Source organism: Acomys russatus, chromosome 3 (assembly GCF_903995435.1).
Source record: "Acomys russatus chromosome 3, mAcoRus1.1, whole genome shotgun sequence".
NCBI classification, from domain to species: domain Eukaryota; kingdom Metazoa; phylum Chordata; class Mammalia; order Rodentia; family Muridae; genus Acomys; species Acomys russatus.
Genome location: NC_067139.1, coordinates 59,885,190 through 59,907,759, shown reverse-complemented (window position 1 = coordinate 59,907,759; position 22,570 = coordinate 59,885,190). Strand labels below are relative to the sequence as shown.

The 22,570-nt window shown below is 53.3% G+C and overlaps 1 protein-coding gene across 1 annotated transcript in view; it reads left to right on the top strand.

Annotated features, from left to right (window-relative positions):
- Window positions 1-22,570, top strand: part of Dnah1 (dynein axonemal heavy chain 1) — a 65,327-nt gene that overhangs the window by 10,839 nt on the left and 31,918 nt on the right. Inside the window, 31 exon segments of the mRNA XM_051141589.1 lie at window positions 89-250; window positions 809-1,061; window positions 2,983-3,140; window positions 3,951-4,162; window positions 4,789-5,087; window positions 5,991-6,141; window positions 6,850-7,043; window positions 7,157-7,382; window positions 7,845-7,964; window positions 8,403-8,485; window positions 9,606-9,747; window positions 10,179-10,334; window positions 10,720-10,918; window positions 11,089-11,342; window positions 11,676-11,888; window positions 12,930-13,094; window positions 13,510-13,631; window positions 13,775-13,880; window positions 14,307-14,486; window positions 14,742-14,882; window positions 15,386-15,549; window positions 15,753-15,866; window positions 16,174-16,362; window positions 16,619-16,724; window positions 17,274-17,387; window positions 18,057-18,206; window positions 18,552-18,602; window positions 18,604-18,639; window positions 18,732-18,918; window positions 20,996-21,087; window positions 21,256-21,410. Coding sequence (XP_050997546.1) covers window positions 89-250; window positions 809-1,061; window positions 2,983-3,140; window positions 3,951-4,162; window positions 4,789-5,087; window positions 5,991-6,141; window positions 6,850-7,043; window positions 7,157-7,382; window positions 7,845-7,964; window positions 8,403-8,485; window positions 9,606-9,747; window positions 10,179-10,334; window positions 10,720-10,918; window positions 11,089-11,342; window positions 11,676-11,888; window positions 12,930-13,094; window positions 13,510-13,631; window positions 13,775-13,880; window positions 14,307-14,486; window positions 14,742-14,882; window positions 15,386-15,549; window positions 15,753-15,866; window positions 16,174-16,362; window positions 16,619-16,724; window positions 17,274-17,387; window positions 18,057-18,206; window positions 18,552-18,602; window positions 18,604-18,639; window positions 18,732-18,918; window positions 20,996-21,087; window positions 21,256-21,410 — 4,894 coding nt within the window.

The following is a 22,570-nucleotide window of genomic DNA, read 5'->3' as shown; positions in this document are numbered from 1 at the left end:
CCAGTCCCAACATGAACTGCCACACTCAGAAACCCCATGTCCACTGCCGTGGCAGAGAGTACTGGGTGGGTGTCCCTCTCTGTTTTAGATGACCCAAAGAGTCAGAGCCTGGACTACAGATGGTGTGAGGTTGGTGTCCTTGACTACGACAAAGAAAAGAAACTGTACTTGGTGCAGAAAACTGACGAGAGAGGCCTGGTGCGCGACGAGATGGGGATGCCCATCGTGAATGGAGGGGTCACCCCCAAAGGTACAAGCCCTGCACATTCCCTGGGTGGGCCCCACCCAGCTCAAGCTTGGCCTCGGCCTGTGACAATGGCCCAATCCCGCCACCTCGGCTCTGAGTTCTACCTCACTGGGGCTAATAATAAGGGTCTGCCCCTGGCCAGTTTGAAACAGAGCACCTGGAGAAGACAAGTGGCCATTGATGGGCCTGGTGGTGGTGAGCAGCATGGCGTTGTATTAGGAAACCAGGGCCTGTCAATCAGTCATGTTTGCTCTGGAGTAACGTGGAGGAGGGGACATGTGAAGAGCCGCCCCTGTGTATCTCTTGCCAGCGCAAGGCTTTTTTACAGTTTACAAAGTATTTTCTTCACATGCATCCCTCTGTTACCCTTCTGAAGTGGACCGTGCAGGAACTGTCATTTTGCCCGTTTCACACATTTGGCCGTGGGGGGGGGGGCACCCCACACCATGATAACAATCACTTGCTCAGAGCCACCAGCTGAGGCACAGCTGCCCAGAAGCCAGTACTCCAGACCGGGACGCCTGACTGTGTGTCCCTTTCATCCTCCCACCTGACCCCCAGGAAGGCCACCCCTGCTGGCCTCCCAGTACTGGGTGCCGCGGATCCAGCTGCTCTTCTGTGCTGAGGATCCTCGCGTGTTCACACAGCGTGTGGTAGAGGCCAACGCTCTGCGCAAGAACACAGAGGCGCTGTTGCTGTACAACCTGTATGTGGATTGCATGCCCACCGAAGGCCGCCGGGTCATCAGTGAGAAGAGCCTGAGCAAGATCAAACAGTGGGCTTTGACCACACCGCGCATGCGCAAGGGACCAAGGTACACTGGGTGCTGCAGTCGTCTCCCCGGACGTTTTTATGGGGTTGTTGTTGCTAGGGTACAGAGCAACTGCTGACATGTGGGGTGATGTCTTGGGACATCTGTTACTTTGGTAAAACACCCTGACCAAAAGCAAGTTGGTAAGGAAGGGGTTTATTTCATCTTGTACTTGCACATCGCTGGGCACAGTCAGGGCAGGAACTCAAGAAGAGCAGGAATCTGGAGGCAGGAGCTGAAACAAGTAGAGCTCATGGAGGAGTGCTGCCTCCTGGCTTGCTCCTCATGCCTTGCTCAGCCTGATTTTTTTTATATACAAGCCAGGACCACCTGCCCATGGGTGGCACCAGCCCTGTGTGGGCTGGTTTCACCCACATCAATCATTAATCAAGAGAATGTCCTGCAGGCTTGGCAACCTGCGATCTGATGGAAGCATTTCTCAGTTGGTGGTCCTCCAGCTTGTATCAAGTTGGCCCAGGTGACTTGCTGGCTACATAAGGCCTTAAACGCCAAACAATGTCTGGTTGTCTTTGGTAGCCTCGTTGTGGAGCTTTATGGACTCATGATGTCTTGCTGTGTTGAAAGGGATGGAGTACATTGCAGCGTCTTTTTAATTTTCATGCTGAAACGTGGCCTGTGTCCTTTTCAGGCCAACCAACTGTCATTTTGCGCCATATTCCCACCATGCTTCCTGGCACAGCAGGAAGTCCTCAGCTTAATTTGTATTTTCCCACATATAGCCTTGAAGCTGATGTTTACATCTTTTTATCTTATGCGTATGGGTGCCTGCGTATATCTATATGCGACATGTGTGTGCCTGGTGCCCGTGGAGGCTAAAATAGGGAGTCAGAGTCCTTGTGAGCTGCTTTGTGAGTTCTGTGAACTGAACCCAGATCCTTTGGAAAAGCAGACAGTGCTCTTCAATGCTGAGCCATCTCTCCGGCCTCTGAAATAGGCTTTTTCTCCAAGAAGCCCCGACTGCATTTACTGAGGAATTTAGAAGGCAGGATTTGGATGTGGTCATTGCTCCTGGGAAGTGATTGCTGCAAGGTTCTTGGAGCAGACAACTCCAGGGGGAAATATTTTTCCTAGATATAATTAATCTTATATATAGCACCTCTGTTCACCACCATATTTTCTCCATATTCATCTGTCTTTTCAAAGCATGGGCCCCTAACAATACCTTCAAATTGACTCCAACAGCATGTGGCTCGTTCTCACTTTAACATACTTGTGGCTTTCTTCACCTGAGGAAAATTGGTTTCCGCTGCTCAACACATGTTGGTTGATTTGCTCAGTCTAGAATACACCGAAAGTAGCTTCGAATGGCTGATCCATGGCACCTAGGATAAAAACACTCTATGAAAGTTTAAATTCTTTTGGTTTTGTTTTTCTGTTTTGAAACAGTCCTGAATTCATCATCCTTCTGCCACAGCCACTCACGTACCTGGGTTACAGGCATGGTCCCCGGGCTTCTCGTTAGATGGTTCTGGCATTTGTGTGCTTTTTCTTGTTAGGATGAGAGAATACAGTCTAAATATTGTATTCAAAGCTGATTTGGTTCTATTCTTCCTACACCATAGGGTGTATATACTTACCATTTTATAAGATGCAGTTTGGCTCAAGTATTTTAATTTAGCAATTTTTGTTAATTTTTTAAATTATGTGTATGTGCGTGCGTGTGTGTGCACACACATGCCTCAGTACATATAAAGATCACAAGATGACTTTTAGGAGTCCATTCTCTGCCCCCACCACGTGGTTTTGGGAATCAAATGTAAGTCATCAGGCTTGGTGACAAACACCTTGACCCCTGAGCCTTCTCACTGGTCCTCAATTTGTTTATTTTACAAAAAAACTGTATTGCACTCATGATTTATGTTCAGCCGGATATATGAGCCTCCTATCTCCCTCTCTGTGATAGGGTCCTGGAGCACCTTAGCAGCCTGGCCAGAGAAGTGACCCTGGACTATGAACGTAGCATGAACAAGATCAACTTTGACCAAATTGTCTCTTCAAAGCCAGACACGTTCTCCTACGTGACTCTTCCCAAGAAAGAAGAAGAAAAGGTACCCGATCAAGGTGAGAGCCACCGGACCCTGGCTGCCCACCGGGCTCGCTCACCCCAGCCCCACCTCTCTTGTAGGATTGTCTGCACAGTCATTAACGGCCTCCTAAACCCAGTACTGCCCTGTGTCCACCTATTCCTAGCATTTACACTCCTTTTGCCAGATGCCCAGGGTAATCTTGGCCGAGGAACAGTGTGTGTGTGTGTGTGTGTGTGTGTGTGTGTGTGTGTGTTTCCCAGTAATGCAAAAGCCACAAGGTAAAAATGTAGCAGGAAAGCCATGGTCAAATGTAGATGTTAGGACCCTGATAGTCAGGCCTCAAAGACATATAAGCCTTGCTTCCTCCTGTAACAAGATAGAGCTGGCATTGCTACAGCTCCATGGACACGTGGAACACCAGGTCTCAGAACAAAACCCAGAGAGTCCTTCTTGCCTTGAGTCCACTCATTCATGCTGCATACACTTCCCGGCCCCGGATTCTTGTGTGTGATGTGCCCGGGACACTGGCAGGGCTATGAAGAACAAGCATTCTTGTTCCTAAATATTCCTTCTTTGGGCTCCCAAGGCCCAGGCCAGCCTCTGGCTTTGTGCAGCACAAGTAGAAGATAGGGAGGGTGTCCACAGGTGCCAGCCAGCACTAGTGAGCCCAGAGGGAGGCTCAGAGGTGACTCCCAAAGGCTACAGTAAGAGTAGAAGGGTTCTGGGGATGGTGTTGACTGTTGAGGAAGGAATCAGTGTGACCCCTGCACAAGCACTCTGTAGGTGACTCCTGACCCTCAGTGTGTCCCAGACAGCTCTGATACTGGCCCTGTCCCCTCTACAGGGCTAGTGAGTGTCCCCAAGTACTCCTTCCGGGAGCAAAAAGAGGACTTCACTTTTGTGTCCCTGCTCACTCGGCCGGAAGTCATCACAGCTCTGAGCAAGGTGCGAGCTGAATGCAACAAGGTGACCTCCATGTCCCTGTTCCACTCCAGCCTCTCCAAGTACAGCCGCCTGGAGGAGTTTGAACAGATCCAGTCTCAGACCTTCTCCCAGGTACCCGAGCATCAGAACATGGGGGATAGGGGCCTCAGGCCCTTAGAGCCAACAGTCACAGGCCTCAAGGCCCTGAGAAGTGGGACAAGAATGGGGCAAGGGTGGAACTCATCTTGCAGGGCAAAAAGAACCAGGGTGGGCTTCCTTTCCAGTCCCCCTGAGCCAGCTCTAGTGGCCTTAGGGTGGATCTCACATCTCAAAAGGGAGAACAGAACCCCGTTCCCATATCACAATATGAGGCCACAGCTTGAGGGCCAGGGTGCAAGGGGCATGGCTACAGTCTCTCTCAACTCAACTCCTGGGTTCTCCCTCTCTGCCTATGTCGCTCTTGTTTTCTCTCTGCCTCTTTCTCTTCTGTGTGTCTGTCTCTTTCCCATGCTGTTCTGAGCCCCATGTTCCCTGCCTCTCCTCCAAGTAACCCTGGACCCCAGGTGTCACACTGAGGGTGTTGGTCCGCAGTGCTTGGCAACAACTTGTGGGTGATTTCCCTTCACAGGCTTACACACGAGTCCTGAGGTGGCCCCTCTCAAGAACCTTGGTGTATCATCTTTGAGCATAGTAGCTATGGATGGTGGGGCCCTGGGGTGGCCTTTTTTTTTTTTTAATGAAATTTGTGTCCACTCCAGGTGCAGATGTTCCTCAAGGATAGCTGGGTCAGCACACTGAAGGTAGCGATGCGAGGCAGCCTCCGAGACATGAGCAAGGGCTGGTACAACCTCTATGAGACCAACTGGGAGGTGTACCTCATGTCAAAGTTGCGCAAGCTGATGGAGCTCATCAAGTACATGCTGCAGGACACACTGCGCTTCCTGGTGCAGGACTCGCTGGGCAGCTTTACACAGTTCATCGGCGATGCTTGCTGCAGTGTGCTTGACTGCACAGATGACATGGCCTGGGGGGAAGACCTTGTCAACAGCCCCTACAGGTGCGTCCAGGTGGGCAGAGGCCCTGGGGAATGACCTTGTCGGGAAACCAAGGACAGGGTGCCCAGCACACCAGGCTCTTGACATCAGAGAGAGCTTAGAGGTAGAGTGACCCCTCTAGCTGTGGCTTGCATTCTGGTGATCATCACTTATGCAGTCACTCTGCGTTACGCGGTTGATAGTACCGGGCCCTTACCATGAGCCAGATGTTGGTCTTAGTGACTCTTAGATCGAGTTCTTACTGTCAGTGGGCAGCAGGCACAGTAAGACCTTCAATAGATACTATCACTGTCGATTTTGTGATGGACTTGTAGGGATGGGCCTTTGCCTTGGGGTCAGGAAGGAGGTGGCATCTGAGGCACGAGGACACTAGAGGCAACTGGCAGGACCAAATGGAAACAGAAGCACCAATGGTTAAAAGACCCGAGGCAGTGGAGGAAGGACAGGCTAGCAAGTGTGGCTGGAATGTGGAAGGGCAGAGAAAATGGGACAAGTCAGAGGGACCAGTCAAGATCACCAAGAGCTTTCTGTGTATTTTTATAGTAAAGCAAAAGCTATCAGCAGGGCTCTAGCTGGGATCTCTCAGCAAGGCTCTTGATGTGCCTCGGACTTGGGAAACTGGGGACAGTGGGCCCTCGGAAGAGTATGGGGGCTCTAGCAAGTGCCTAGGTCAGACCAACCTGTCCAGTGACCTCAAAACCAAAGTAGGATGGTACTAGCTCTGTGGTTCCCCAACATCTCTGGGGCAACACTCTAAGGACTTTTCTGGCTGGCCCCAAACCTTTCTCTCTAGGAAACTGGGGGTTCCTGTAGGGAGGGGGAGGCAGTGCTATGCTTGAAGAAGCTTGAGCTTACAGTACCTCAAGGGGTAGGCATTCTTAATCAGCCCGGTTCTTTGCCTCCAGGCCCCGCAAGAATCCACTGTTCAGCGTAGACTTGGTGCTGGACAACTCAGGGGTGCACTACAGCACACCCCTTGAGCAGTTTGAGATGACTCTGCTCAACCTCTTTGACAAGGGTATCCTGGCCACCCATGCTGTGCCTCAACTGGAGAAGGTGTGTACTACAGGCTGGCCAGGGCCTGGCTCCTGAGAGCCACGGGATGCTGTCACAAATGCCAGACCGCTGGCCTTCCACTTAATGGACAGTAGGCATGTCTTTGAAATTCACAAATATCTCCTTTAATCCTCACCATAAATGTTAACAGTACTGCCTATAGACATGGAGAAAGTAAACTGGTTAAACCTAGTTTCTAAAACAGCTAAGTATCAGGACACTAGTTTAAATCGTAGATTAATTGGACTAATCTTGCCATAGCCACAAGTCCTGTATTCTACCCCATTTATCCTCTCGAGCTTTTAGGCCCTTTCTCTACCTCAAGTGCAGACCCAGGTGGACTTCCACACGCAGCTAATATCCAGGGTCTCCACAAGTCGCCACCACCGCACAAACATACACCCAAGCTGCACACAGCCCGCTTTCCAGGCCAAGAGCCTCTCATAACTCAAGTCCCTTCCTGGATCTCCTGCTATCAGTCAAAACCACCAGCAGCCTGGTTGCCCCACCTGTTAGGGTCCTTGGCAAGTCTGAGTCAGACCAGGAAGAGAGCATAGGGTCCCTCGGTGGGCCTCCCAGTAGCGTCTGCATTTGTATTAGAACACAGTGTCTCTGCTTCCCCACATTGCTGCCGTTCAGTCTTTAGACCACTCTGCCACCCAGTCAAGGGCTTATCCAGCTCCGCCTCTTCTGTCCCTTTCCTTAAAGCTGGTGATGGAGGACATCTTTATCAGCGGCGACCCCCTGCTAGAGTCAGTGGGGCTTCATGAGCCCCTGGTAGAGGAGCTACGGGCTAACATCACCAACGCCATGCACAAGGCCATGATCCCGCTGCTGGCCTATGCTAAGGAGTACAGAAAGTATCTGGAGCTCAACAACAATGACATTAGCACCTTCCTCAAGTATGTGCGTGCGTGCGTGCGTGTATGCGTGCGTGACTCGGTCTGTCTGTGCATGCATCCCCTCCCATCCTGCTAACCAGCCTTTGCCCCCCACGCATGCGCACTGCCTTCAGGACCTATCAGACTCAGTGCCCGTCCGCAGAGGAGGTGCGCGAAGTGGTAATTACGCACCTGAAGGAGAAAGAGATCCTAGACAACTCCCTGCCAAGCAGCATCGTCATCGGGCCGTTCTACCTCAATGTTGACAATGTTAAGCAAAGCCTGTCCAAAAAACGCAAGGCCCTGGCCACGTCCATGCTGGATATCCTGGCTAAGAACTTACACAAGGAGATAGACAGTGTAAGGAACCACGGGCCTGGCCCCAGCAACCCCAATAGTGCACGCGGAGCCTTGCATACGTGGTGCGCTCCCACTAGTAAGATGCCCTAGGCAAAGTCGGGGGTGTGTTCAGGGACCCTGCCTTGATCCCTATCTGTATTCCTATGTCTCCCTATGTCAGGAGCTTGACACCTCCACCCCTAGACTCTTAGAGGCTCCTGGGAAGGCCAGTCTGAGCTGGGCTACTCCACAGAGCCGAGGGTATGCAAATACAGAAACCCAAAGTGTATTCCTGGGCCCAGAGGAGACTGTGAGGGTGGAGCACCCTGAGTGACGCCTTTGCTGAACCTCTCTCTTGGAAGGCATGGCAGAGTATAGCCATGGCAGAACGATTGACTTCAAGGCCCTAGGGGGGCCTTGAAGAGAAACAGGGTATGCAAGGCACACAGCTGTCGCTAGAACCTTCCCACTTCCCTACACCAGATCTGTGAGGAGTTCCGCAGCATTAGCCGCAAGATCTACGAGAAGCCAAACAGCATCGAGGAGCTTGCCGAGCTGCGAGACTGGATGAAGGGAATTCCTGAAAAGCTGGTAGTGTTGGAGGTAAGGCAGGCACACCGGTGCTGGGTGCTGGAGCCTGGTGGGCCAGAAGTTGGTTAGTAAATTAGGGATCCAGAGGCTGGATATGTTAAACTTTTGGTCAGAGGCTGGGGGTCAGGATGGGCAGAGTCTGGGAGATCAGAGCCAGTAGGTGAAGTCAAGCAGACACCCAGGGACTGGTAAGGGCCCGGGGCATAGGTTGGGGGTACAGCAGAGATTGAGAGCTTCTCTCTCTGAGCAGTCAGGAGGACTGAAGGCATAGGTCAGAGGACTAGAACCAGAGATGTGGTGACCATGACTCCTAGCGCCCTGGGCCTGGCCTTGAAATCTGTTGAGGCTTCCCCTCTCTGGAAGAAAGTATCTTCTCCATGGTCTCCGGCCACTTTGGAGAACCCATCCATGTCACCCCTCCCCAGCATGGCTCATTTCCTGCCCATGCAGGAGCGGATTGTAAAGGTCTTGTCTGACTATGAGGTCATGGACGAATTCTTTTACAACCTGACCACAGATGACTTCAATGACAAGTAAGTGAGAGCATCGTTCTCAACAATGGTTACTGAGCAGGAGACACCGAGCCGCAGTGGTGATCCAACGTGCCAGCTGTCGCAGGCTATAGAATCACACTGGGAATGCCCTGCCAAGATGCCTTAAACCATGGTTCCACCCAGGAGCCAGAGCCAGGCAGAAAGAAATCATGTGGGAGCAAATTCTCTTGGTCTGGGGACCCTGTTGCTGTCCTATCAATGATCTTGTATCAATGATCTTGGATATGAGGTTGTTGGGGGACAGTGAGGGAACACAAATGAGCCTGTTGGAAAGCTCTTGAACACTAGAAACAAACCCAGCACCCAGTTCTGTCCTACAGATAGGATAGCAGTCTGACAAGGCATTGTGTACAGATGGAGCTTTCTCAGGGGCTGACGTCCCTAAGCCAGCTGCAGTTAGAAGCCTCAAGTTCCATTGAGAACTGTGTCAGGTGGCAGAGGGAGTTGGCTGGTGTGAAGGAAGCTGGCCCAGTGGCCCTTGTTGGTCAACAAAGGCATGCAGGCTAGAGGCTTGATTTTGTCTCATCTGAGAACCCTGGGATTTCAGAGGAAATATTGTTGTAGCTAAGGTCCCTGTTGCTACCATGATTGGGTAGAAAGGAAGGGCCACCCTTCCAGGTGCCCGGGCCCCAAGCCCGTGATCAAAAGTAACTTAGAGAGGAAAGGGTTTATTTTACTTCTAGTTCTCTGTCACACTGTCACACTTCATCAGCGAAGGAACATGAAGGCAGGAGCTGATGCAGAGGCCACGGAAGAGTGTTATTGCTGGCGCTTTCCCCATGGCAAGCACCAGCCCAGGTGTAGCAACACTCACAGTGCGCTGAACCCTCTGATGGCCATGGCCGCCCAGAAAGCAAGGCAGGGATGTCTCCCCACAGGTGCCAGAGACAGCCTCCCAGCTTACTCGGACTTCCCAGCTGCCCAGGTCCAGCTAGATCCAGCTGACATCTGGATTCTCTCATCCCTACCCCAACCCTAGCCTACTCATACTCTGGCTGCCTAGGCTTGGGGTCCGGGCACCTGGAAGGGTGGCCCTTTGTTCCTACCCGATTATTTCAACTGTGGCATCTTCCCAGACCCTGACCCTCCTTCCTGCCAGGTGGGCTGCCAACAACTGGCCCTTTAAGATCCTTGGGCAGATAGAGCTGGTGCGGCAGCAGCATATTGAGGATGAGGAGAAGTTCCGCAAGATCCAGCTCATGGACCAAAACAACTTCCAAGAGAAGCTGGACGGGCTGCAGGTGGGGCTTAGCTTAGAGCTCTGCCTGCTCTCCATCTCACACACACGCACACGCACAGGCACAGGCACACGCACACACATACACACACGCGCGCGCGCACACATACACTGCTGTCCTATCAATGGATGGACTGGATGGACAGGTTTTTTTAATGGCTGAGAGAATGAACTGAAAGACAAAGAGATGCCTGGGTAGAACATTCCATAAAATGTAACAATAATGGGCCCAACGTTCTTGGTTGTGTAACCGTCACCCCAGTGGGTGCCCCAGGCTGTGCCCCAGTCCTGTAGTAGCCTGCCTGTGGTTGGCCAGCACATGGCTCACCGCAAAACAAAAGTTCTTTCAGAGCTAGGCACTAGTGCCAGGGGTATGTGGCCTACATGCTCATCATAGGACTCTGGTGCATTTGCCCCTTGCTCCTTGGCCCACAGCTGGTGGTGGCTGGCTTCTCCACCCACGTGGAGATTGCCCGAGCTCACGAGATTGCCAACGAGGTGCGGCGGGTCAAGAAGCAGCTGAAGGACTGCCAGCAGCTGGCAATGCTCTACAACAACCGCGAGCGCATCTTCGGCTTGTCGATCACCAATGTAGGCCTACTGGGGGCACCTTGCCCCGCTCCCCAGGGCTTCAGGAGGCAACTTGGAGATGTACTGACAGCATAGTGCAGCTGCTATGGGGCAGGGCGTGGGGCATGCTGGGGATAAACCTGAGCTGCCTATGGGGTAGAGATGACCTCCTTGGCTCTCAGGATGGAGACTGTTAACAAGCAGAAGGCTTCTGAGGATCAGCCTAGACCCCAGGAGCTCAGCATCCAGAGCCTAGATATGGCAGGAAAAGGGGACTCCTGGGTGGGTCTTTGGGGGGCAAGAGCAGAGGTAGCAGCCAAGAATAAAGAGGAGGCAGGGCCAGTGGAGAGATGGTGCAGAGAAGACCCAGTGAGCATCCTGACCGTCCTGCCCTCTGTCCCTGCAGTACGACAAGCTCTTAAGAATGGTGAAGGAATTCCAGCCCTACCTGGACCTCTGGACCACAGCCTCAGACTGGCTGCGCTGGTCTGAGAGCTGGATGAATGACCCCCTGTCCGCCATTGACGCTGAGCAGCTGGAGAAGAACGTGATAGAGTCATTCAAGACCATGCACAAGTGTGTGAAGCAGTTCAAGGACATCCCAGGTAGCTGAGAGGACTTGCCAGCGGGGCCCCCACAAAAGCCATGGCTTGGCAGGGGTCGTTCTTCCGATGCTGGTCAGACAGCCCGATAACTACCCCATTCCTGTGGGCCCAGCCTATCCTCTTCCTTCCCTGGACTGGCTGACTGTCATGCTCTCCTGCCTACCCGGCAGCCTGCCAGGAGGTGGCTTTGGATATCCGAGCACGCATAGAGGAGTTCAAGCCTTACATCCCGCTGATCCAAGGCCTGCGCAACCCTGGCATGCGGAACCGGCACTGGGAGATGCTGTCCAATGAGATCAACATCAATGTCAGGCCCAAGGCCAACCTGACCTTTGCCCGCTGCCTCGAGATGAACCTTCAGGACCATATTGAGAGTATCAGCAAGGTGGCTGAGGTGGCTGGCAAGGAGTATGCTATTGAACAGGTAGGTCCCCCAAGGCCTGGTGCCACTTAGCCCCTGCTGAACAGGATGATCTCTAGCCTTTGCAATGACAGCCCTTTGGAAGGGTAACAGTAATGGCTCCACCCCTGGGGACAGAGTCCATCTTGTTAAAAGTCACTAACGTAGGTGGAGTGCTTGGCATAGTACTCAGCATTGCTATAATACTCAGGTTCCCTCTCAAGACTAGCAAGGAGCGAATAGAGTTATCATCACAAAGGCCACGGCCTGGCTGAGTCCCCCTGCCCAGTGCTGGTCAGACCACATGACAGCCAGTCCTTTCCAAGCACATGGCTCTGACTGTTCCTCTCCCCCCAGGCACTAGACAAGATGGAAAGGGAATGGTCATCCATCCTGTTCAACGTATTGCCCTACAAGGAGACAGACACGTATATCCTCAAGAGCCCAGACGAAGCCTCGCAGCTGCTCGATGACCACATCGTCATGACCCAGAGCATGTCCTTCTCTCCGTACAAGAAACCCTTTGAGCAGCGCATCAACTCCTGGGAGACCAAACTGAAGCTGACCCAGGTGGGCCTTCCTCCCTTTGTCCTCCCCTCCGAAGGAGTACCGTCCACCAAGTGGCGCTGGTCCTCCAGCTCCTGGCTCTCTGGTAGGTCTCCATCTGGAAGAGGGTTCCAGGGTGGACATGGCCATCCAAGTACAAGGCCTAGCTGCTAAAAGAGGCAGTAAGGGCTGTGGAAAAAGTGAACAATGTGGCTGCCTATGCTTGGGACAGTCTAGTCATTGGAAGTTCATGGGCTGGATGAGGCCCCAAGGCCCCTCAGTATCTTTTCCCACCATGCCCTGAACCTCCTGTTCCCATCTCATCTGGTGATACTTTGAGGACAGGGGCCAGGGTGCTTGGGACTCCAGCTGTCTCAGGCTTTCAAGAGCAGAGGCAGGGGCTGCCCAAAGATCTCCAGAGTGTATGTCCCACAGCCTCTTCCTTCAGTCCTTCTTGAGTGTTGTACATACGACAGTGGACGCCACAGGTCAGGCGAAGGAGGGATTATCTGTACAGCATTGACCCCGGGCTTCCCTGCTGTGCTCACACTGCCCTCCCACCTATAATTCCAGCCCTGCCCTCCATCTCCCCAAAGCTTAGCACAGGCAGCTCACCAACTCGCCCACACCTGCCTGCAGGATAATCCCAGTGAGGCCCTTGCTCAGCGCCTCGTAAAGGGGCTTCATGCATTGGGCTCTCAGTTATCCAGAAGCAGAATCCGGACCACTAGTGTACCCCTCAAGAACAGAGCCCATGCCCACTTCCCCTGATCTTCCTGGTGTCCACTTAAGCCTGGCATGGACCTGGTACAGAACCACCATGCTGCCCATCTCCTGAGCGGAGATGAGCGAGTCAGTTTGCACTGATGGGAGAAAACGAGGTCAATCCCAAGTGGGAAATTGGGAGGCAGAAAGGAAAATGGCTCTGTGTGAAGTTCCCTGGTGGACACTGGCTGGGATGTAAGGTGCTCTGCACTGCACTCCAGTGGGGTGAGATACCTCCATCACAGGCACTGAAGCCAACCTGAACCCCCATGCCATACATGGCCTGCCCCACCTTCCCAGGAGGTGCTGGAGGAGTGGCTGAACTGCCAGCGGTCCTGGCTCTACCTGGAGCCCATCTTCAGCTCCGAGGACATCACCCGGCAGCTGCCGGTGGAGAGCAAGCGCTATCAAACCATGGAGCGCATCTGGAGGAAGATCATGAAGAACGCCTATGAAAACCGGGAGGTGAGGGGGAGGCACCAGGTGATCACATTGCCAGGGACTGCTTGGTCTTTTCCCACCATAAACAAGGATTAAAGACCAGCCTGAAGGCTTTGGCTGTGGCTCATGCCCTTGGGAGTGGAGTCCTGATACCAGAGATGCCCACTTAGAAACACAACGGTTTTAGCATTTTAGAGATCCTGCCTAGTCCTGCAGCAGGACAATTCATTAGCCACATTGCCCTTCTTTTTTGACTGCAGAATGGTTTCTCGGAGTTGATGTGAGCAATCCCTAGGCTAGGCATCTGCTTCCTGCCCCTTACCGGCCCCCTGACAGTGTCTGGCTGCCATAGGCACTGTCTAGTAAACCCATCTGGCCACCTCCCGTTTGGATATGCTCATTTCCACTTTCTCTTCCTGGCTGCATCTGGTTCCTGCAGGTGATCAATGTGTGCGCTGACCAGAGGCTGCTGGACAGCCTGAGGGACTGCAACAAGTTGCTGGACCTGGTCCAGAAGGGCCTCAGCGAGTACCTGGAGACCAAGCGGAGTGCCTTCCCCAGGTAGGCACCGCAGCCTGAGTCCGTACTGTGGGCCCTCGGGTGTTCTGTCAAGCCAGTGTGTAAGCACCATGCCAGTGGTGTTGGGGCTGCTAGGGCCCAAGGAGTGCACCTGACCTTTTTCCTCACCCATGTTCCCCTGGAAGATTCTACTTCCTGTCAGATGATGAACTGCTGGAGATCCTGTCACAGACGAAGGACCCCACAGCCGTGCAGCCCCATCTGCGCAAGTGCTTCGAGAATATTGCCCGGGTGTGTAGCTGGGCCTGAGGCTACTCTCCAGAGGAGACCTCTCTCCTCTTATGCCAGTCCCTCTTAGAGAGGAGACATGCCTGGGGCTGGTGGCAAGAAGGCTGCCTAAAGAACCCACCCCTCCCCTTGTTCCTGGGAGCCCTGGGGTCGCAACTCAGCCAGCAGCTCCTGTCCTCCCAGAATTCTGAGATCTGTGAAGGGTGGAAACAGAGGCCAATTTTAGCCTCTTTCTCCAAGGCTTTAAACACATCCTGCCAAGTTGACCGTCAGGGAAGGGCCAGTGAAGGCAAACACTGGGGGTGCCCCTGCACAGAGTTAGCTCCTCTAAGGGGCCAGGGTCTGTCCAGGTCATCCCGGGCCTGAGGGCAGGCCCTCTGGCACACCAGAGTAACCCACTCTTCCCTCTCCCTCCCTGCTGGCCTGTAGCTGCTGTTCCAGGAGGACCTGGAGATCACACACATGTACTCAGCTGAGGGTGAAGAGGTGAAGCTGTCCTTCTCCGTCTACCCCTCCAGCAATGTGGAGGACTGGCTGATGGAGGTGGAGCACAGCATGAAGGCCAGTGTGCATGACATCATCGAGATGGCCATCCTGGCCTACCCTAAAGTGAGTGCAGCCTTCCCGCACAGCCTCCAGTGTGTGCTTCCTTCCCAGGGCTCTCTGCTCTCGCGCCCCCTTCACCTCCGGCCATTCTACCAGCCTTCCGTGCTTAAGGCTCCATGCTTCATGGCTGTTGTCTTGTTGAGGGAACATTTGAACCCAGAGCTCGAAAGGCCAAAGCACAGACAACATTCAAGCGACGAAGAGCACAGGGTCAGGACTGGTACCACCTGGGTCAGTCCACTCATATTGTCTTTCCAGATGCCCAGAACTGAGTGGGTCCTGAACTGGCCAGGCCAGGTGACCATTGCTGGCTGCCAAACATACTGGACAATGGAGGTAGCCCAGGCACTTGAGGCTGGCGACATCAGTAACAGGCTCTTCCCCCAGCTCTCCAAGCAGGTAGAATTGAAGAGGATTGGTGCACCCCACACTCCTTAATACCCCACACCCAGTCCTTCTAGGGACATTTTCCTACATCAAGCCTAGAAGAGGCCAAAGGTCAGGTCCAAGGAGCAGATAAGACTCTGTAGAACCAGCAAGAGGGGACCTAAGGAGGGCTCTGAGACTAGGCAGGTGCCCCTCCTAACGGTCAGTGAGGTGGCCACCAGGTTCTTCCTGTACTGTCCCTTGGGCTGCCTATGATCTATGCTTCTCGCCACACTCCAGACTTCATTTCCAGCCCCGAACACACAGATAGTCTGTAACCCACAGAGGCAGGTGCCACGTGTGTGCTTTGTGTGTTCTTCCTGCTTCCCTTGTCCCAGGCCGAACTCTCCTCCCATCTCAGACCAGCAGAAGCCCCTGGAATATAGATGCTATCTGTGGCAGAAGGCCACTCTCTGTGCAAGGGATGATGGGCTGTAGACCCCAGAACTCCTCAGGGCTTTCCCCCACTCTTTCAGCTCAGTGACCTGGTGGCCCTGGTACGGGGAAAACTGTCCCGCATGCAGCGGACAGTGCTTTCAGCACTCATTGTCATTGAGGTCCATGCCAAGGATGTGGTGAGCAAGCTGATCAATGAGAATGTGGTCAGTGTACATGACTTTGAGTGGATCTCACAGCTCAGGTGAGGACATGGGGGCTACCCCGGGGCCAGAGGGGATGAGGCTGGGCTTGAGAATACTGTCAATTCACACGAGGCCTGTCCCCGCCCTCAAAGCGAGACAAGATGGATGGGGGTATTTTTGTGTCCTCGTGCTTTAAAAGAACCCCGTCTTTTTAACTATATACCTACCCATGACCCTGTGGCTTGTGTCCCTGCATTGCTAGGTACTACTGGACAAATAACAACCTGTACATCCGTGCTGTGAACGCTGAGTTCATCTACGGCTACGAGTACCTAGGCAACAGTGGGAGGCTGGTGATCACACCCCTCACTGACAGGTGAAGGCCCCCCCCACCCCGGGCTGGGTTTTAAGTAAGGGAAACGTGTAGCCCAAAGGTCAGCCAGCCCAGTGGATCTCCAAACAAAGCTCGGCAAGGCTCAGAAATAGGGCAGGAGAAAGTCTACATAGGTTGCCAGCCCCGGGCTCCAGTCCTAACCCTGGCAATCGGGTGTTGACATACCTGTTGGTCAGAGGAGCAAGAGCTGCTGACCCCTTCAGAGTCCTGAAGGGGGAGGCACCCCAGGTCTGTGGAACAGCCCGGGAAGGATGAGCGTGGCCCATGTGCACCTCCTTTCTTCCCATAGATGCTATCTGACCCTGACTGGAGCCTTACATCTCAAGTTTGGAGGTGCACCAGCTGGCCCAGCTGGCACAGGGAAAACAGAGACCACAAAGGACCTGGGGAAGGCCTTGGCCATACAGACAGTTGTGTTCAACTGCTCTGACCAGCTTGACTTCATGGCCATGGGCAAGTTCTTCAAGGGTCTGGCCAGGTGAGGCTGGGTGGGAGGTGGCCCAGGACAGGGAGAAGTAGGGGAGAGCACTGGTCAAGAGAGTCTCACAAGGGACAGGATGAAGTGACAGGAGTCAAAGGCTCAGACCAGTGGGCTAGGGTTGGAGGCAGGCATGGGATTATAGTTGAGCTGGTAACCACGACTGAGAGCTGCCTCCCCAGGGAGGCCCGAGGGCTGTTGGAAGGAGGTAGCAAGGATGCTAATTGCCCCCACCCAAATGTCTTGCTGTGCTTAGTGCTGGGGCCTGGGCCTGCTTTGATGAGTTTAATCGGATTGACATCGAGGTGCTATCTGTGGTGGCACAGCAGATCACCACCATCCAGAAGGCACAGCAGCAGCGGGTGAGCCTTGGGCACCCTCGAGGGATGATACTGCCCCTTCACAGCCCTCAGTGAGGTGTTTAGAGGAGTTTACAGTCAGTCCCCAAACCCACATCTTTACCTCAGCCCCTGGTCAGGTGGAGGGAGTCTCTTCCTACACCACGGAAAGGCCAGGGAGTTGGTCCTTTCACCAACCTTGTTCAGAGTAGCCAGGGACAAGAGCTGAGAGGCTGGCATCTCCCACTTGAAGTAATGCCCTAGGTTCTGTTCTGGCCTGAGCCTGAGTAAGTCTTAAGGGATCGTTCAGAACTGTGACTAGTGGGTGTGAGGAAGTAGCAAGTGTGTGGAAACCACTGAGGAACTGGAGCCAGAACATGGGAGTCCATTTGGGATTGATCAGTGGGACCCACGGTCTTAGGCCTAGATCCTGGGAGAGCTATTCCATGACCAGGCATTCAGTCTGGCTGACTTCTGATGTCAGGTCAGTGACATGACAGAGCCCAGTCAGAGGAGGCGAAAGTCTGGGCATCTTCTCTTTAACGTGGGCCAACCCCTGTACCCCACATACAGGTGGAACGCTTCATATTTGAGGGTGTTGAAATCCCCCTTGTACCATCCTGCGCCGTGTTTATCACCATGAACCCAGGATATGCTGGCCGCACAGAGCTGCCTGACAACCTGAAGGCAAGTTTGAGCCCAGGGTGGCCAGAAGGTGACAGAGCTTTAGCCTGGACCCTAAGATGCTAAAGCTCTGATTTGAGAACACAGAGCTAGCTGCCTGGCATGAGGAGCTGGGATTCCCTGTGGTGGTGCTTCTGTCCAGGAAACACATTGAACCACACCCAGCTACAGAGGGGAGGACCCCAGGAAATCCACTGGACCACACCCAGCTACAGAGGGGAGGCCCCAGGAAATCCATTGGACCACACCCAGCTACAGAGGGGAGGCCCCAGGAAACCCATTGGACCATACCCAGATACAAAGGGGAGGCCTCAGAAAACCCATTGGACCACACCCAGCTACAGAGGGGAGGCCCTAGACCTGTCTTCAGGGCATGGGAAAAGTCTGGGGTTCCTATGGGGTGGGGTGCAGGATATCCAATAGAAGGTGCTAAGGTGGATCTGTGAGAAAAATGGAAAGATGGGAACCAAGAGTGGCCCTGCCCTGGGAGTTACATGGGGAAAGTGTTTCTATGGTAAGAGTTGCATGGCCACTGAGGACTGGCTGTCTCACGGTGGCAGGTGTGGTACAGAGCAGAATCCAAGCATTAGCTAGGAATCAGATAGGGAACATGTTAAGTCCCTGGGTGAGTGTGATCTGCCTGCCTTTCCCATGTATGTTGTATGTCTCCAGGCCCTCTTCCGGCCCGTGGCCATGATGGTCCCTGATTACGCCATGATTGCTGAGATCTCCCTGTACTCCTTTGGCTTCAATGAGGCCAACGTGCTGGCTAAGAAGATCACCACCACCTTCAAGCTGTCTTCTGAGCAGCTCAGCTCACAGGTAACGCCCTGCTTAGTCCCACAGTCTCAGACTGGAGCACGGCCACCTCCAGAGCTGTCCCACAGTCACCCTCTGCAGGGGCGCTTCAGAACAGGTACTCCTATAAGCCAGGGGATTATTGGGAAGATGATGTAGAAGGTTCCAAAGCACCCCAAAGGAGGCACCTAGCCCAGGCTTCGGTGTGCAGGTGAGTAGCCACAGAAGGCCTGTGGGAGAAATGACACCTCAGCTACAAGATGGGCGGCGCGACACAGCCAGGCTCCATGTGGGAGGGTGGCGCTCACAAGTCAGGACACCAACTAGAACAGCACCCACACACGTGCTTCTCCTGCGTGGTGTCGACAGGATCACTATGACTTTGGGATGAGAGCCGTGAAGACTGTCATCTCAGCAGCCGGGAAACCTTAAGAGAGAAAACCCCACCATGAATGAGGTGAGCTTCAGGAGGGTCCTGGCACCAGGAGCGGGGGGTCGGGGAGGTACCCAGCCCATCATCCTGAAGCCCTGGCATTCCCCCTACTACAGGAGCTGATCTGCCTTCGGGCCATCCGGGATGTGAATGTGCCCAAGTTCCTGCAGGAGGACCTCAAGCTCTTCTCAGGGATTGTGTCTGACCTGTTCCCTACCATCAAGGAAGAGGATACTGACTATGGCATCCTGGACCAGGCCATCCGCAAGGCCTGTGAGAAGAGCAAGCTCAAGGATGTGGAAGGTGAGCTGCGGCCCCAGGATTCCTGCAGACCCTCTGTGTTCTAATCTGAGGGAAGTGTTGGTTCCAGCCACCTTGGAATCCAGGGTTGGAGACAGGAACAGGGACATGCTATCTCAGGGTCTCTCACCATTGACCAAGATGACCCTGGGCTTGTCTTTAATAATGCTTCTCCAGGTGAGGAGCAGCATGTCTCTTTACTGAGACCTTACACAGCTTGGGTCCTCTGCCCATGGAAGGGACCGTCCCAATCCAAGGTCGCGCATCTAGCCTTGCTTCATTTAGCAATGAGTCTTTGTTGAGTGTCTTGGTTAGGGTTTCTGCTGATGTGACAAAACAACTTGACCAAAACACCTTGGGGAGTAAATGGCTTATTTCATCTTATAACTCACAGGTCACAATCCATCACTGAAGGAAGTTAGGGCAGGAACCTGAATGCAGGAGCTGAGGCAGAGCCCATGGAGGGATGCTGCTTACTGGCTTGCTCCCATGGCTTGCTCAGCCTGCTTTCTTATAGAACCCAGGACCACCAACACAAGGGTGACATTGCCCACGGTGAGCTGGACCCCCCCACATCAGCCATCAATCAAGAAAATGTACCACAGGCTTGCCCATGGGCCAATATGATGAAAACATTTTCTCAATGGAGGTTCCCTCTGGCCAAATGACCCTAGCTTGTATCAAGTTGATATAACCCAGCCAGCACACCGGCTGAGGCTGTCCTCTCCCTAACTTGGCTGCTTGGTGCAGGGGAGCAACCCGGCCTGGTCACTATATAAGCCTGCAGCTAGAGCTCTTGATCCCCACAGTTTCCTGGCACACTTTCTCCAAGTACCTTCCAAAAGGTCCTCAGGGGTGGGGGCTCTCTAAGGAAGGCATGCCTGTCCACACAAGTCCTCCACTAAGGCCTGATCAGTTGATTTGCTCACCTCAGCCCTGCAAGGCCCATGCTTTGTGTTTCATATGTAGCTTAACGCTCCCTTCCCTGGCCACCTCCTGCACTTAGATGCAGCAAGCCTGTTAAATCCAGCCCTGGGCCCTCCCCTTCCGCGACAGCCTCAGGTCAGCTCTGTCATCCCTAGTTCACTGCACCCAGTCCTTTTGGCAGGGACCCCCTGCCCCCTTGTGCCAAATCAATGTGCTCTTTTCCTAAAGCTCCTGACTGACTAGGATTCTGACCCTTGAGTTTCACCCCATCCTGGACAGCACTTTCTCAGGACAGTCTTCTGAGGAGGTTAGGCAGCTGTTTGGGGAAAGGAGTTGATTCTGAGGCCTGTAATGTCTGACCACCCGACTAGATGCTATTAGGCAATGGAAGAAACATTTAGTGAGGTCCTACTCTGTGCCCTGTAGGCTCGTGCATGGGCCTTCACCTGCCCCTGCCCATGACATAGGTGTCACTGCCTTTGCCACTTTGCACATGAAGATACTTAGGCTCAGGGGGTCAAGCGACTCACCTAAGGCCACACACGCTAGCCTCTGTAGGCTTCGACCTTTTCCAAACCTACTTTATTTGAAGTTCTTTAATGCTTATGCCTCCCTTCCAACCCACCTACCCTAGATAGGAGAGAAAAGAAGTTAATGGGAATAGGAGAAGTAGACCTTTTTGGCCTCACTTCCTGGGAGTGATTGCCCTGGTGTAGTCAGCAAGATTTCAGCAGACCAGCAATTCAACCAAAGTTGCTGCTAAAACCTGGAACCGCAGCTGGAACCCAGAGGCCCTAAGCGTTCTCTGGAGCAGTCTCTCTAGGAGCGTCTCAGAGTGGAGCGATGAACAGCCAAACAATTCCACGACCCAAAAAAAAGCCTTCCTCGCCCCACCCCACCCCCGCCTCCTGTTTTGGGCTCACATATATATATATCCTCTCAAAGTCTGCACTAAGATGTGTTTCAGCTGGCAAAAACCAAGTCCCCACAAGAGGTGGTTTGTCTTCTAGTGGATAAACATCACCTGATCTCTCTCAAGTCTTGTCCCCATCCCACACGGGATCAAAACAAAAGCATGTTTATATCCACTACAAGCCTCAGAGCCATGATTCATTGCCATCTCTAATCCATGTTTCCCTGCCTTGTCCCCTAGGCTTCCTGATCAAGTGCATCCAGCTGTATGAGACCACAGTGGTACGGCATGGCCTCATGCTTGTAGGACCTACAGGCTCTGGCAAGAGTAACGTAAGCAGAGCCAAGCTAGCCCCCTGGGTGGGGGACAGGGCGTGTATCTCCCAACAGGCTTCCACCTGTCTCTCACTGGCCCCTGGAATGCTCTCCCTTCTTCCTATAGTCCCCAGCCCACTGCATCCCTACCCTCTGAGATGCCAGTCACTTTCTGTGACTCCCCAGTGTTACAGAGTCCTGGCAGCTGCCATGACGTCGCTGAAAGGGAAGCCATCCATTAGCGGTGGTGTGTACGAAGCTGTCAACTACTACGTGCTCAACCCTAAGTCTATCACAATGGGCCAGCTATATGGGGAGTTTGACCTGCTCACCCATGAGTGGTGAGTGGCCCCCAAGCTGCTCCAGGGATGCGCTCCCAGGCTGCCTGCAGTGGCAGCTGGGGACTTTAGTTCTCAGCAGAAAGCCTGGGCTCATACACACCGTTCCACTTCATCCCTTAGTGGCTTTCCTCAGTTACAGCACTGGCACAGTGACAGCAGTCATGGCAGTGCTGCTGTGGCAAGGAAAGGAACTTAACACACGATGTATTCTGGCTGGCATGGATGAGAGGCTGGAGAAACCACTTCCAGGCTTGCTCCCAGGCTAGGGCATGTATTTTAGGGAGTTGCGTGGATCTGGGAGAAAGAGTGGAAACCTCCTTGAATGTTAAAACCCAAGGCTCTGGGAAAAAAACCTCCTGAACACCTTTTCTATTCTCTTTCTCTGGTCTCCTGGTGGCTGGAAGTATCTGCTGAGCTACCATGCTCTGTGAGCCCAGGAAGGGGTGGGCACTAATGAGGGCAGAGTCACCTTCCTTTTCCAATATGGACCTGCTCTGCTGTCCCCATTTCTGCCTTTCCCATGTCCACACAGATTCACATGAATGGCAATGGGGTCCACAGGTCAGTCCAGGAAAATGTCCCATTGAAGAAGAAGAAAAAAAACCCAAAACATTTAACTATATCGCAAAGCATGCTAAAGAAGACTTTATTCAGGACCATGACCACAAGTATAGGGACCCCTGGGGCATGTCTCAAGGTTGGGGACAGAATGGGCTCAACTCCAAATCCAGCATGGGCCAATGGGGCAGGGTGGACACCAGTGGGTAGAAAATTCCTAAGAGAGTACATCGGGGTAAGGGGGTTTCTGGCTAAACTGACCTCACAGGATTCTTGCTTAAAATGGGTCAAGTGAAACAAGTGCGGTAACACATACCTATAATCATCAGCACTCAGGGAGGCAGAGGCAGGCAGATCTCCATGAGTTCAAGGCCAGCCTGGTCTAAAAATCAAGTCTAGGAGAGCCAAGGCTACATAGAGAAACCCTATCTTGAGAACAAAAAACAAAAAGATGGGCCAAGTGGTCAGACCTCAGCTGCAGGAGGAGGGGACTAGGGGACCTGAACAGGCTGAGGTGGATAGATATGTGGGGTGAGGGCTTGTCTAAACTGACTTAGCAGGCTGGTAGCTAATACCAACTTATAGGGAAGTGCACATGTGGA